This window comes from Podarcis bocagei, assembly GCF_964188305.1.
Source record: "Podarcis bocagei genome assembly, chromosome: 17".
Lineage (NCBI taxonomy): Eukaryota > Metazoa > Chordata > Lepidosauria > Squamata > Lacertidae > Podarcis > Podarcis bocagei.
In genome coordinates this window covers 8705673-8721071 of record NC_138143.1, presented here as the reverse complement: position 1 = coordinate 8721071, position 15399 = coordinate 8705673, and the positions used below count along the sequence as shown (strand labels likewise).

Here is a 15399-nt window from a genome sequence, read left to right as displayed (position 1 = left end):
TCCCACATGGTAGGGGGCGACCCCAGAAAAACCTGATGACATTGAGGAGGAAAAAGAGGGGCAGCAGGCTGTAGATTCTGTGTGTTGCGTGACTGCCAACACAATAGCTCTTGTTGCAGTGTAGTGGCAAGCAGAGATCACCCACACTTTTTCTTTCCCTGTGCTTAGAAAGCATGATTCTGAGAGATTTTCTGCTAGTGGTTTTCTCTTTGCGCCACTGGAAAGCTCACTCTTTTGCACTGAATTGGAGCAGACTTCAAACTGCAGGAAACCCAACTGACAGTTGCTCAAAGCGGTGGGGAAAGTGGAAGTCTGGATGAGCCCTGAATGGGCTGGGAAAGGACATGGTCTGGCAATGCTATGAAGATTTCAAAATAGAGAGAAGAGTGATTCATTGCAAAAGGGCATTTTCTCCGAGCAGGGTTGGGGATTGGGCAGGAGTATAATGAGCAATGAATGGCAAACATAGTCAGGTGCAACCTAGGGGAAGGAGGGGATTGTGAAAAGTGGGAATAGGAGGGCAAGATGGGGATTTTTGCTGGATTTTTGTGGACAGGCCGCTGCTGCTGCACTTTAAACAGCTATAATAATAATTTAATAATAATTTATTATTTTTACCCAGCCACTCTGGGCAGCTTCCAACCGAATATTAAAAACAATACAGCATCAGAGATTAAAAACTTCCCTAAACATGGCCGCCTTCAGTGGTCTTTTAAAAGTAAAATAGTTGTTTATTGCCTTGACATCTGCTGGGACAGGTAAGCAATGCAAGAGCTGGACCTGTTCCTAGCACAAGAGATGAAAGAGGAGAGAAAGGGATTGTATTTCAGTAGTAGAGCACAAGACCTGCAAGCAAAAGATGGTCCAATGCCTGCCATCTCTAGTTTCAGAAGATCAGGCAGCAGTTGATGGGAGAAAGATTTCTGCTGGAGACCAACCGTCAGAGTAGGCAGCGCTGAATTAGATGCCAAAAGTATGGAGAGGACCAGGTTGAGACTTTCACTCCAGTAGTCAAAATACACCACCATCAGGATGCTTTTAAGCAGAGCAGTTGCTAGGCAAAATAGAGGTGAGGCACATAGACATTGGAACAGCTGGTCCACGCTAAGAAAGGAGAGACTGCAACTCGAATGAGTGAATAATTTGCAAAATGCATTGGATACACAGGGTTCCTTTTTGTATTTCTCCTACACACAGGGGATAGGTTTAAATTTCGATCTACAGATTTAATCCCCAATCCATCGCCTACAAGATGGACCCAGTGAACTCAAAAGGTGTTGAGCTTTTTATGGCAAAGCTTTTTTTTTGCAAAATATGAAGGTTTTGCCCCAAAATGTTGAGCTTTTTGAAAAAATCTCCCCACTCACCCCCACAAAAAACACATGATGGTTTTGAGCTTTTTTTAAAGGAAATTCGCTAAAATCTACACTTCCGACATTGGTTGCCATATGTCTGGATTTTCCCAGACATTAAAGCAATTTCTGTGCTGCAACTAGGCATTTCCTGGTGTAATGTTGTTCCTAGAAAAAAAGACAACAGAAGATGAACACGAAGTAAGAGAGCTGGATGCATTGTACTGCCATGAGTGACACAGAGTACAATAGATGACAGAGAACAATTGGGGGGGGGGGTGCCAAATTTGCACTGGAGAACCTAACCGGACATTGGCTCCTTCCCACAGAGGAACCTGACAGAATTTGTTGTGGCCGTGGATGCAAACAACATGTTACGCCTGTATGCGAGCCTTCTCCATGAGCGGCGGATCCTGCTCACCACCAGAAAACTCAGCACGGTGAGGGCAAGTCGATGCTTGGGGTGGGAGAAAAGGAGGGTGGAATGACATATAAAAAATGCTGCAAAAATGCTTTCAGGAAAAAAGTTTAAAATATATATTGAATTTGCCGTTAGCTCACCATCGCCATCTAGTGTCACAGTTCTGGAATGCATTCAAAACACACTAAAAATGTTGTGTTTGCAGCTGTATAGCTGAGTCGCAGGTCTCAGGGAGGAGAGAGTTGCCAGGTCTCCTTTGGCTCAAGCCCCAAATTGCAAGGAGCAGAGGTCTGGGAGTTTGGGGGGGGGGGGTTGCCTGGTAGGGAGAGGTCTAGCAGTGGTGACATAGACATGGACATAGTGGAAAATAGGCTAGCTTGACACCTACCCACCCACCCTCTGAATCTGGAGGAGACCCCAAAACCAGGCCAAAATCCTGGCAATTTTCAGGAAGAGGACAAGGCTGATCCTTCTACAGGGGCGAAATCCACCTGTAAGGCACAGGCTGTAGCTTAGAGGGTGGTTCTGGTCTTCTGAGCAGAGTCAGGGCATCCTAAGGGAAATCTCCTAACCCCCCTCTCTCTCTCCCTGCAGCTCACAGCCTGTGTTCAGGCCTCCCTCTCCATGTTGTATCCCATGCACTGGCAGCACATCTACATCCCGGTGCTGCCTTCGCACCTCCTTGACTACTGCTGGTGAGCCTTTTCATTTCTTCTTTTTGAAGCACTGGGCAGGGGGTAAGACTGAAAGCTGGATGTGTGTGGTGCTGTGGTCTAAACCACTGAGCCTCTTGGGCTTGCCGATCAGAAGGTTGGCGGTTCAAATCCCGGGTGAGTGCCCTTTGCTCTGTCCCAGCTGCTGCCGGGTGGTGCTGTGGGCGCTGTGGCGCTGTGACAGGGTAAGCTCCCGTTGCTCAGTCCCTGCTTCTGCCAACCTAGCGGTTCGAAAGGACACCAAAAAGTGCAAATAGATAAATAGGTAACGCTCTGGCAGGAAGCTAAATGGTGTTTCCGTGCGTTGCTCTGGTTCGCCAGAAGGGGCTTAGTCATGCTGGCCGCATGACCTGGAAGCTGTACGCCAGCTCCCTCGGCCAATAAAGCGAGATGAGCGCCGCAACCCCAGAGTTGGCCACGACTGGACCTAATAGTCAGGGGTCCTTTACCTTTACTTTTAAACAAGCTATAGCTTAGGGCCCCAATCTCTTGGGGGGCCCCAAAAAATGTCAAGGGGGGAAAAACCTGGATGTACATTTCCAAAATATAAGATAAAAAACAAATAAAATAAAACCTACATGCAGCAACAGTGTTTTGTGTTGTGTAGGCTCTATGATGTAAGTCATGGGCCCCGTCTTCTAGCCTGCTCCCTAAAATATCACTGGTTTGCTCATTTCTCTATATAGGGTGCCTACATTCTGCATGGACTGGTCGTATGGCAACATGTGCAAATGGCTTTAGATACCTGTTAAGTCCATCAATTACCATATAGCGTATATTCAACACAAAAAGAGGCAACAATTTGTTGTTGACAAAGGACAGCTGGACATATAAAGGGCCCCATTACCTTCAGTAGCTTTAGGGCCTCATCGAACCTCAGTCCACTCTGTTCCTGGCATCTGACTTGAGGGGTGTTTGCTGGGAAAATGGCCTATAAATAAACAGGCAGCGATAGTGATGTCTGCAATGAATTAACAGCAAGAGCAAGGCAGGCATCAGGCATAGACTCTCAGCAGCCAGTTGCTGTTTCTTATCCTGACAATTTGAGTGTCTGCTGCTGTGATTTGGGTAACTGTAGTTCAAATCAAGTCTCTGTTGTAGACAAAGGACAGAAAAGTGGAGCATTGAGAGCTGAACAATAGATAAAGAAGTCTTTGCCTGTACTCTCACCCCTGGGCTTGCCCCCCTCCCTGTCTCTGGCATCGGCTGTGGGGAGGCTTGGATCCTTCCCAGGCAGTGGAGTAGCGTGGGGGGTGCAGGGGGGGGCTGGCTGCACCGGGCACAACATCTGGGGGTTAGGGTTAGGGGGCGCAAATCCACGGGTTAGGGGGTGCAAATTACTTGCCTTGCCCCGGGTGCTGACAACCCATGCTACGCCACTGTTCCCAGGACCCTTCCCACGGCCTAGGGGTGATTATAAGAGGTCCTCGTGCCTAATTCATTGCAAAGGTAGACATGTGAGCTGTGAACTTCAATGCACATTAGAAGCAGGAATCTTTGGTGTGTTTAAAGACATCAATTTCATATTTGTGTGTGAGTGAGTGAGTGAGTGAGTGAGTGAGTGAGTGAGAAATGAAAGGCAATGCCTAGAAGTAACATTTGTTTTCCCTGGAAAGCCCTTACCAATCTGATCTGTTTTTGAGCCTGGGTGTGGCTCCCCACAGGACTTTTCCCTGTTCTCGAGGGCATGTCTTTCCCCCCCCTCTAGGGGCAAAGTAAGTCAGGCAGGGTTCAATGGAGCCCATCCAGGGCCGTAGCTAGGGGGTGGTGAGGAAGGCCCCCGCTAGGGGCACAGGTGAAGTGGGGGTGTGAAAAATCAGCTAAAGCATATGTTCATAAATATGTCTATAAATAAAAATATTGATTATTGCCTCATAAGAAAAGGTTTTAAATAGAGGGTCTTTATCCAGGGTAGGGTGGGGTGGAGGAGAGGTGGAAAGAAGAGCTAATTTGTCCATGGCTAGGGGGTTCAATCTGGACGGTTCTGCCAGGGGCTCTGAGCCCACCCAAATCTGGAACCAGCTCTGACTTTCTTTCTTTCTTTCTTTCTTTCTTTCCTTCCTTCCTTTTCTCAACAGTGCCCCCATGCCCTACCTCATAGGAATCCACACCAGCTTCATGGAGGTGAGCTTGCCAATCCATTCTGCCCCTGGCCTCACAGGTCAGTTCTCACGAGCCTTCAGCTGAGTCCTGCAATCCCTGGCCCCAGAGGCACAGAACAGCCATGTAATGAAGAGTAGGGGAGCCCACATGTTCCATGAATAGGTGCAAGAGGACGGACGGGTGGGTGGGTGGGTGGGAAGAAGTTCTGGTCAACATCAACGGAGCCTCGACACCCAGGGCAGCCGCCATTTTGTGGTCAGGTCACTCGTAGTGTGGGCTGTACGGTACTGTTGAGCAAAGTCTGTTTGTTCCATACTTCAGTCTCAACTCAACAGCTGTGCCTGACATTGCCAGTGACGTTGCCAAGGATTCTGGGCCTAAACCTCTGGGATTGCAGCCTTCTTCTTTGATGGCAGTCAATAGATCCAGCACTCTGGACTGTTGGAAACACGCCCAGGAAGGCCGCTAACTTCCCAAGTCATTGGGGAATCTCTCAAGTGGTCCTCCCTGGCTGTAAATCTCCCTCAGTCCAGAGGGACCGGTGATAAGCAACCCGTCTCTCCTGAGAGGAGAACACTCGTCTTCTGGCATACCATTGCAGAAGAATCAGTAGCTCTAAAACTACTTTATTTACAGTCTATAATACAAAGACTGCATCAGCACGTCTGTGCTCTTTGAGCACCTGTACAGAACAGCAACAAAGGTACGCAGGTGGTGCTGTGGGTTGAACCACAGAGCCTAGTACTTGCTGATCAGGTCAGTGGTTCAAATCCCTGCGATGGGGTGAGCTCCCGTTGCTCGGTCCCTGCTCCTGCCAACCTAGCAGTTCAAAAGCACGTCAAAGTGCAAGTAGATAAATAGGTACCGCTCCGGCGGGAAGGTAAACGGTGTTTCCGTGTGCTGCTCTGGTTTCACCGGAAGCGGCTTAGTCATGCTGGCCGCATGACATGGAAGTTGTATGCCGGCTCCCTCGGCCAATAAAGCGAGATGAGCGCCGCAACCCCAGAGTCGGCCACGACTGGATCTAATGGTCAGGTGTCCCTTTACCTTTACAGAACAGCAACACATTCAGAAGTGAAACCAACTTCCAACAGTACTGCAACAGTACTCAGACTTCCTGTCTCATGCTCTCTCAGACACTCACATGATGTATACAAAAACATAGTACAACAGTACCACTCGCTGGAGCAGCTCGGATAGAAAAAAATCCTAACATGCTTGTGCAGTCCAGATGACATGATCCTGGGCTTAGGTTGATGGAGGCTTGGTGTGTGGCAGGCAGGCAGTTGGTTCTGCCTTTACTGTTGTTGGGTTGAGTATAAGCCCTTTGGCCCACCCATCTCTTCTGTTTCTATGATGCTTAGAACCTAAGAATAGCCTGCTGGATCCGGCCAGTGGTCCATCTAGTCCAGCATCATGTTCTCACAGTGGCCAACCACATGCTTGTGGGAAACTGGCAAGCAGAACATAAGCACCAAAACTCTCTCCTCTCCCACGGTTTCCAGAAATTGGAACTGTGGAGGCAGAGCGCAGACATCGTGCCCACTTTGTAGGAACAACTCAGTGCTGTGAGCGAGGGATCCCTCCCCAAGAGTAGTGAGAGATCAAGTGGAGCTGGGTCACATTTAACATTCATGACAGCAGTTTGCAAAGGCAGCGAACAGAGGAGCAAGCAGTGTCTCTCTTTTAGTTTCTCTCTTTTGTCTTTGATTCCTCCAGAGAGTGAGGAGCAAGGCCCTGGAAGATGTCGTCATTCTCAACATTGACAGCAACACCTTTGAATCGCCCTTCCAGGACCTGGAAAACCTCCCAAGTGATGTAGTTAGTATTGATTTCATAAAATGATGATGATGATGATGATGATGATGATGATGATAAATAACAACAATAAACTATAGTGCAGGTAGTTTTGCTGTCCTTCTGAGCACCCTGGGTCCTTTGTGGTTTGCTTCTATTATTCTTTTTTCTTCCACTATTAGTCCCTCTTCCTCCCCACTGCTATGAATTATCACGCGGGTGGCGCTGTGGGTTAAACCACAGAGCCTAGAGCTTGCCGATCGGAAGGTCGGCGGTTCAAAAACCCCTGATGGGGTGAGCTCCCGTTGCTCGGTCCCAGCTCCTGCCAACCTAGCAGTTGCAGAGCACAAAGTGCAAGTAGATAAATAGGTACCGCTCCGGCAGGAAGGTAAACGGTGTTTGTGTGTGCTGCTCTGGGTCACCAGAAGCGGCTTAGTCATGCTGGCCACATGACCCGGAAGCTGTATGCCGGTCCCTCAGCCAATAAAGCGAAATGAGCGCCGCAACCTCAGAGTCGTCTGCAACTGGACCTAACAGTCAGGGGTCCCTTTACCTTTACCTTTATCTTCTAACAGTTATTTTTTATGTATGCAAACTTTAGCTTCCAGTACTAAACTTTCACTTTAAAGCAACTGATTCATTGCTGCCCCCTCCTCTTTTCTGAAAATATATCAGCTGAAAATGTATTAGCAGAACTGGAAGATGGGTAATGGCCCTGCATAAACTCTTGGGCTATTTTGTGAAATTTGTGAAATGTGTGAAAATTGCCATTTTCTGCTGTGTTCTTATAGAGGGAGTTGAGCTTTTTGAGAGAGAGTTCATTTTTTTGCTTAGTATTGTTCTTTAACTCTCTAATTTCCAAATACGATTCATAAAACAATTCAGGTTTTGAGCTTTCTCAGATACATTCCATACAGATGAAGGTCATAAACTCCTAATGACTGCCACGTAACTCCCATACAGTGGCTTTTACAAAAAGTACACTTATTAAAATCAATGGGCCAAACTTAAGGCTCGTCCACACTTATGACTGTCATGTGCCTAGAAAACACGACTCCCCTTGCCCTGATCCTTTCCCAGGGACTACCCGCTCTTTAGCTCTAAATCGGAACAAGTGGCAATCCATGAAAAACCCAAATTGCTGTTTGCTCTGATTGAGCGCAAAAGAGCAGTTTTCCCTAGGGGAAGTGGCAGGACGAGAGGAAATGTGGATAAACCTTTAGTGATGTTCTTAAATGTCAGCTGCTCTATTCTAATACTAAATTGAATACCATTGTGGGCTGGCATTCAACATAGTGCTACATGGGGTATGAACATGGGAAATGAGGTCTGCCTGCTCAGTGGGAATTTCTTCCTCTCCTCTCCCCTGTATGCCCCCTAAAGCTGTTCTGGGGGTTTCCCAACTCTCCAGAGAAGATTTGGAGAACCCTGAATGGACCTTGTTCTGTGCACACAACTTATTTTAATCCCGCCCTAAATAAATTGAGAGAGTGTCTGTTTTTGAACCTGCTGTTTGCATGCAACTGATATCACATCCTCCAGTGCCATGTTAGTCATATTTGAATTCCAAGAGCACTATTTGTGTATCTACCCTCAAATATTCTTTCTGCAATGACTAATTTGGCATAGACAGGAAACAGAATTTCAGCTCATTTTATGTGTGTGTGTGGCCTCTCCCTTCAGATAAATGAAAACAGAAAGCAAAAATGCCATTACATAATTCTATGGTGTAGCCGCATGTACAGCTTTTGAGTGTTCATCTCATAAAAACTATTGTCAGGTGGGATAAAGGAATAGAAAAAGAAAGCAAAATTACATATGTATGGTGTACTTTCATACGAAGAAAGACTAAAGTTTTTGTTTGCGTTTAGTTTAGGTGGGGAATATATGCAAGAGGGAACATGCCAGAAGTTTATAAAATTATGAATGGTTGGAAAGATGAGGCAATATACATTTTTCTCTCCCTTTCTTAAATTTTGGGGTCTCCCAGTGTTGCTGATCAGCAGAAGAGTGGTTTTAAGTTTTCAAATTCAGCGCTGTTTTTAATAGGGCAAAATATTTACATGGAACTGGTGTGTTTTTAGTTGTGTCTCTTCTCATTTATGTTCCACCTTGAGAAAGGTAGAAAATAAAACACTATGAAATGCTAACCAGAAAGTGACAAGCTGGCACGCAAGACTGCCAAATATCCCATGACCCCAACAGTGTCACAACTTCCATTTTGTCTATGTCGCCCAAAATCACAGACCTAGCATTGGCATGGGGGATAGGATATTACTTTTTGTATTTATAAAAGTGTTTTTATACTGCCTTCTATACTGTCCTAAGGGATGCGGGTGGTGCTGTGGTTTAAGCCAATGTGCCATTTGGACTTGCCGATTGGAAGGTCAGCGGTTCGAGGCCCCGCAACAGGGTGAGCTCCCATTGTTTGGTTCCAGCTCCTGCCAACCTAGCAGTTCGAAAGCACATCAAAGTGCAAGTAGATAAATAGGTACCACTCTGGCGGGAAGGTAAATGGCATTTCCATGCACTGCTCTGGTTCGCCAGAAGCGGCTTAGTCATGCTGGCCACATGACCGGGAAGCTGTATGCCGGCTCCCTTGGCCAATAAAGCGAGATGAGCGCCGCAACCCCAGAGTCAGCCACGACTGGACCTAATGGTCAGGGGTCCCTTTACCTTTACCTATAACAGGAACAATTGTCCAGCATGCTGTTCTCACATTGGCCAGCCAGAAACCCACAGAAAGCCCACAAACAGGTGCTGAGGACAAAAGCACACTTCCCTTCCTGTGGTTTCTGGAAATTGGACCAGTTATCTGATACAGCTTCCTATGTCCCAGAGTTACATTCTTCAGTCTTAAAACCACAAAGAGCCAAGTAGCGTAACAGTGGGGGTTTTTTGTTTTGGTTTTTTTTTGTTTTAGTGTTTTTTTTACTGCCTACATAAAAGCTATCAAGGTTGTGTCAGGGAGAAGCAAACGGGAAAAGATGAAAGGACAGAAACCAACAGTTATAGAGAGCCTAAAGAGATTATCAGTAGCTTGTCGTCTGACAGTCAGTCTGACGTAGAGGGGGAGGAGAATGAGCCTGGGACAAGTCATGCTGTACACAGAGGAAGTAAGGGAAAGAGTTTTCGCAGAATTGCATGCTGGATGAGGAGAAGGAGGAAGTAACATCAGAGGGAGCAACTGCGCTCAAGGGGAAGGAGGTTAATGAAAATGCCGGAGATGTACTTTTGAACTTTGTCAAATAAATCAATTGTTTGGAATTGGCTGGGAGCCCGGAGTCTTATCTATGGCCAGCTGGACAGCACTAAGCCTCTGACAGGTTGTGGCCTACCTGACCTCCACAGACCAACCTCCCTAGGGAGAGAATTTTATGACTAGGGTGCTGCCGCAGAAAAGGCCCTGCCCTGCATTCCTTACCAATGGAAACTCCTAGGGCAGTGATTTTCACATTCCCCTAATTTTACAATCATCTTGACATTTTAAAACTTGACTTCCTTCCCCCTCTTCCTGCAATTCCTTAAATTTATTTTTAATATCTTCTGCATATCCAGATTCACTTAATTTACTCATCTTTTTATCTTCTTTAAAAATATACCCTTATGTAACTGCAGGTTATTACAATAATCCTGCCAGTGTTAATTTATCTGTAAACATTCCATAAACCATTTCCATTCTTTTATAATAAAAAAAGTTTTCTATTTTGATTTCTTATTCTTCTGGTAAGTTTTGCCATTTCTGCATATTCCATAAGTTTTTGTATCCATTCTTCCTTTGCTGGGACTTCTTCTTCTTACTTTTTGAAATATGGCAACCCTATGGCAGTGGGACATATGACAGGGCCCTGGCACTTGGTTGGGGCTTCTGGGTACAAATTGTGGTTGAGACACCCTCTTGCGATTTGTGGAAGGACCCCCTGGTCAGAGAAGAGCTTGTAACCCTCCTCCTCTCCCCGCACAGGTCTCTCTGTTGAAGTTCCAGTTGAAGAAACAGACGGCAACTACTGGGGATGGAGTCGCCAGAGCTTTCCTTAGGGCACAGGCACTGCTGTTTGGCAGCTACCGCGAGGCTCTCGTTTGCAACCCGGTGAGTAGCTGGGCTCCTCTTGGTTCAAAGTTTGTGCAAAGAAATCATGATGAATGCTCAGTAAACAGGCTGCCTGGAAGCAACTTCTCCTTATCCCACGTGAACACTTACTATGCATACCTATATTAGGGTTACCAGACGTCCCTGTTTCCCAGGGACAGTCCCCAGATTTGCGAATAAATCCCCGGACAAATTCCAGAATTGAGAGAAGATGGCGTCTGCCAGCAGCGAAATGACTTTTGGATTGATTCAGCATAAACACCAGCGTGTGAGGAGATACTGCAACAACAGCGGAGAGTCATACGCATAAAATCCACACAGAAACACATCACTGCTTATTTTAACTCGCTTGTGGAAACAACTCAGAGCCATGAAAGAAGGAAAGTTAACAACATAAGATTTAAAGGAACTATTGGAAAGACTATTCAAGGCAGGAGAGATATGAGATGATCAGAGCCCCACCGAACTTGAAGCAGGGGGAGTCCCCCCAAAAATTTATAATTTAGGCAGAATATTTGGACTACAGTGGTACCTCAGGTTAAGTACTTAATTCGTTCCGCAGGTCCGTACTTAACCTGAAACTGTTCTTAACCTGAAGCACCACTTTAGCTAATGGGGCCTCCTGCTGCTGCCACACCGCTGGAGCACAATTTCTGTTCTCAACCTGAAGCAAAGTTCTTAACCTGAAGCATAACCTGAGGTACCACTGTATTTGATATATATTTGAATAATTTGGAACATTCAATGTGATTTGATTGGATTGTTAAAATGGGAAACTTAATAAAAATGATTTAAAAAATAAAATAAATCCCCGGACAAATTCCATCTCCGGAATGTCCCCAGATTTTATCTAATGTCCCTGGGAAAAGCAGCAGCGGCAGTCTCAGCAGACTGGAGCAGTTGGCTCTGGCTGGCTTCAGGAGCTGCTCCGGTCCCCATGTGATGGTGGTGCAGGGGCTCGAAGATGCAGCTTCCGGGCTGCCTCCACTTTCCCTGACCCCAGCAACTAAGCTGTGAAAGGAGGCTTCATGCTGCCTATCGGAGCAGCCTCCCAACTCCTACTTGTGTGCAAGCAGAAGCGGGGTGGGGATCTCTCAGCTGTGAAGGGAGGCTTCACAGGACAGGGCAGGGATCTCTCAGTTAGGCAACGGGAGGCCTCCCTTCCCAGCTGCGGGATCCCCGCCCCCTCCTGCTTGCATGCAAGTAGGAATGGGATTGGGGCTGCTCTGATGGGAAGGGAGGCATCGCGCTGCCTGAGCCTCGCTGCCACCGCTGCTCTTAGCCCTCCTTCTTCGTCTTCCATGCCCGACCCACCGCACACCGCTTCCCCACCACCACCACCGAAGAACCAACAACTCAGGGGCTCATGGAGAAAGGAGATAGAAGCCTCAGAGGAAGGGGAAACGTGGTGGTTGAGGTCAAGGTGGCAGCCGCCCCTCTGCCACCGCCATAGCTGCAGCATCAACGACGCAAACATGTAGTAATTAATTAATTAATTAATTAAAGTGTCCCCAGATTCATTGAAAAAAATCTGGTAACCTTAACCTATATTGCTTGCAAGGGTCTCTCTGTCCCACCCTCCAGCCACACTGACTATTACCTCCCAACTTTTCTCTCTTCTCTCTGCAGGGAGAGCCCATCTCCTTCTGCAAAGACACCTTCTTGCAACAAGGCTCCAGTGCCATGCAGGCTTTCCTCCAGCGGGCTGTGCACCTGCAGCTCTTCAAGCAGGTATGGGCTGATGGAGAAACCCAAGCAGGTCTTCCAAACAAGATGGTTTCCCACAATTTGAGCACCGCTATCAAATCAACAGGCAAAAGGCATTTGACTGTTCTCCTCTTCCTTTGTGTGTACCGGTTGCTGACGCTGTGTGTGCTTCCTTCTCCCATGGAAGATGACTTCTTCCTGCATATTTTCTAATGACTTCCTTTGTTTCTCTCCCCAACATGCACCCAACCTCAACTCCACCAGTTCGTAGATGACCGCCTAGAGAAGCTGAATGCAGGAGAGGACTTCTCTGACCTCTTTGAGCAGGAGATCAACAGAAGCCTGTCCCCAGGTAGGGCAGAACCTCCCTTGTTTTTGCTGTTCGGCTGATAACATGGAAATGGATCCACCAACGATCCACCAAGCCACAGCCCTAGGTCGTATGGCCTCCTCAACACCCCTCCCTTTGTGGGGTGAAGGTGAAGCTTTGACAACAACAAAGTCTCAGCAAGAATTTACTGGGAGACTCCTGAGATTGTAGGATACTTCCACATTAGTAACCAGTTACTCCGACATAGAGTAGACTGATAGAAAGCAATGGACATGACTCACTTAGGTCCATTAATTGTGGGTCTCCCATGAGTGTAACTTGATTGGATACAGCCTTAGGGAAGGTGTGGTTAGCAACGCTTTCCAATGATATACCGTATTTTTCACTCTATAGGACACAGCGGACCATAGGAGGGGGAGAACAGGAAAAAAATTTTTTTTTCTTGTTCTCCCCCTCTAAAACAAGGTGCGTTCTGTGCGTTCAAGGTGCGTTCACCCGAAGCCTCCAGAGCCCAGCAGGAGTTCAAGCTGGGCTCCGGAGGCTTTGGGTTCCTTTCAACCTGTTCTTTGGGGCTGGCGGGGGGAAGCGCTGCTTTCCCCCACCGCCAGCCCCAAAGACCAGGTCAGGGAGCAGCGCAAAGGCGGCGCACCGCCTTCCCACTGCCCCCGAGCTTGTGGGGCTGGCGGTGGGGGGAAGCGCTGCTTTTCCCCACCGGCAGCCTCAAAGTCGGGGAGCAGCGCAAAGGCGGCGCACCGCCTTCCCGCTGCCCCCCGAGCTTCCCGCTGCCCCTCAAACGTTGCAGCCTTCCCCCCACCTTTGTACAGCCTTAGTAGCCTCCGTAGGGCAGCGGGGTGAAAGCACCCCGCTGCCCTGCGGAGGCTTTGTGCAGCCGTCCGCAAGCTAGAACAGTGAGACGGAGTGCTCCACAGTGCTCCATCTCGCTGTTCTGGCTGCGGGGACAGTCTTCATAGCCTCCGCAGGGCAGTGGGGTGAAGGCAACACTTCATCGCAGCGCTCCATCTCCCTGTTCTGGCTTTGGGCTTAGCCGTGCAGTCTGCATTCACTCTATAGGACGCACACACATTTCCCCTTAATTTTTGGAGGGGAAAAAGTGCAACCTATAGAGCGAAAAATACGGTATAAACTCTGGAACTCCCTGCCTATTGATATCAAGCAGGCACCTTTACGGTATTCCTTTCGGTGCCTGCTGAATACATTCTTATTTAATAATAATAATAATAATAATAATAATAATAATAATAATAATAATAATAATTTTATTATTTATATTGTGCCCATCTGGCTGGGTTGCCCCAGACAAGCCTACACAGATGTTTGGAAAATATATAGGAGTTATAATTTGCTTCAGTCTTATTTTATTGTGATTTTAAGGAAGGGTTGCCCTAGGTCCAGAATTTCCTGGACATAGTTGGAAAAATGTCGCTTAAATGTCCATGAAAATCTGTATGGCAACCCATGCTGGCAGTGTCGCTTTTGGCAATTTCCCTTAAAAATTGCTCAAAACCTAAGGAAAGCTCAACAACTTGGCCCCACCCTCCAAAAAAAGCTCAACAATTTTCCAAAGAAAGCTGAACAACTTTTTGAAATATGGCAACCCTATTTTTAATCTTCTGTATGTTTTAAATTACAGTCGTACATTTTTAGTGATAAGTATATTGTTTTATCATTTTTTTGGAAACTGCTTTGAGGTCCCCCCCCCTTCAAGCGGCATAGAATTTCAATAAAATAAGTAAGTGGATAGGTTTGTGGGAATCCCATGCCGTTTCCCCACCAGCACCCACCCACACATTTCCCCCTACATTTAGGAGCCTTTTTTGTGTAGGGAATGTGTTCAGAGCTGCCTTCTGCGTCCAGTTCTTCACAGGAAGTGGGTCCTTTGTACACTGGTTGGCAGATATAAGGAGTTACTCTGAATATACAGTTCAAATCTCTGTGAAGGCAAAGTCAAGGCCCTCAGGGACACTCACCTGTACTCTCTTCTCTCCCCAGGTAGCATGCATTCCTATCAGCTTTGGGTGGAGAACCTAAAGGTAAATGAATGAAACTCCATCCATCTTCTTTTACCTTGTGAACTCGTTTCCTCACAGCTACCTGTTTTGTTTGTGCTGATGTCTTTTCTAGGCTGTCTTTTAGGGCCAAGCCCCCAGAAAGCAGCTTACATAATATGAGCGTGAAATTATAAAATTAGGATGTTTGATTAAAAATGCATCCACCATAAAGTATCGTGAAAGACTAAAGGTAAAGGCAAAGGGACCCCTGACCATTAGGTCCAGTCATGGCCAACTCTGGGGTTGCAGCGCTCATCTCGCTTTATGGCCGAGGGAGCCGGTGTACAGCTTCCAGGTCATGTGGCCAGAATGACCAAGCCGCTTCTGGCAAAACAGAGCAGAGCATGGAAATGCTGTTTCCCCTTCCCGCCACAGCGGTACCTATTTATCTACGCACTTTGATGTGCTTTCGAACTGCTAGGTTGGCAGGAGTGGGGACCGAGCAACGGGAGCTCACCCCATCGCGGGGATTCAAACCGCTAACTTTCTAATCGGCAAGTCCTAGGCTCTGTGGTTTAACCCACAGCACCACCCATGTCCCTCGTGAGAGACTACACTAGGAATAAATAAAGATAGAATAGCAGTGGAACCAAAACAGTGATAAATAACATTCAACTCAGGATAATACCACACAAACATGTAAAGCTCTTCAGCACCTTTTATTCTCATCTTTTTAAAAATATGACTTGACTTCAGGGAGGTTTGATTTTGTATTTTTATCTTGAGAGAGGCTACAAATAAATTTTGCTGTGATTATTAACAGCATGGCCATAAACTTGCTTGTGCTGTTGAGGAAGTAAACCTAAGAAAGCAGTT

General features: G+C 47.0%; 1 protein-coding gene across 3 annotated transcripts in view; it reads left to right on the top strand.

Annotated features, from left to right (window-relative positions):
- Positions 1-15399, top strand: part of DENND1C (DENN domain containing 1C) — a 51571-nt gene that overhangs the window by 19780 nt on the left and 16392 nt on the right. For all 3 annotated transcript variants that reach the window (XM_081175861.1, XM_081175860.1, XM_081175859.1), the window contains exons 10-17: positions 1682-1792; positions 2368-2468; positions 4565-4610; positions 6309-6410; positions 10351-10476; positions 12106-12207; positions 12448-12535; positions 14525-14565. In XM_081175861.1, the coding sequence (XP_081031987.1) occupies positions 1682-1792; positions 2368-2468; positions 4565-4610; positions 6309-6410; positions 10351-10476; positions 12106-12207; positions 12448-12535; positions 14525-14565 (717 nt within the window). The remainder of the gene's footprint in view (positions 1-1681; positions 1793-2367; positions 2469-4564; positions 4611-6308; positions 6411-10350; positions 10477-12105; positions 12208-12447; positions 12536-14524; positions 14566-15399) is intronic.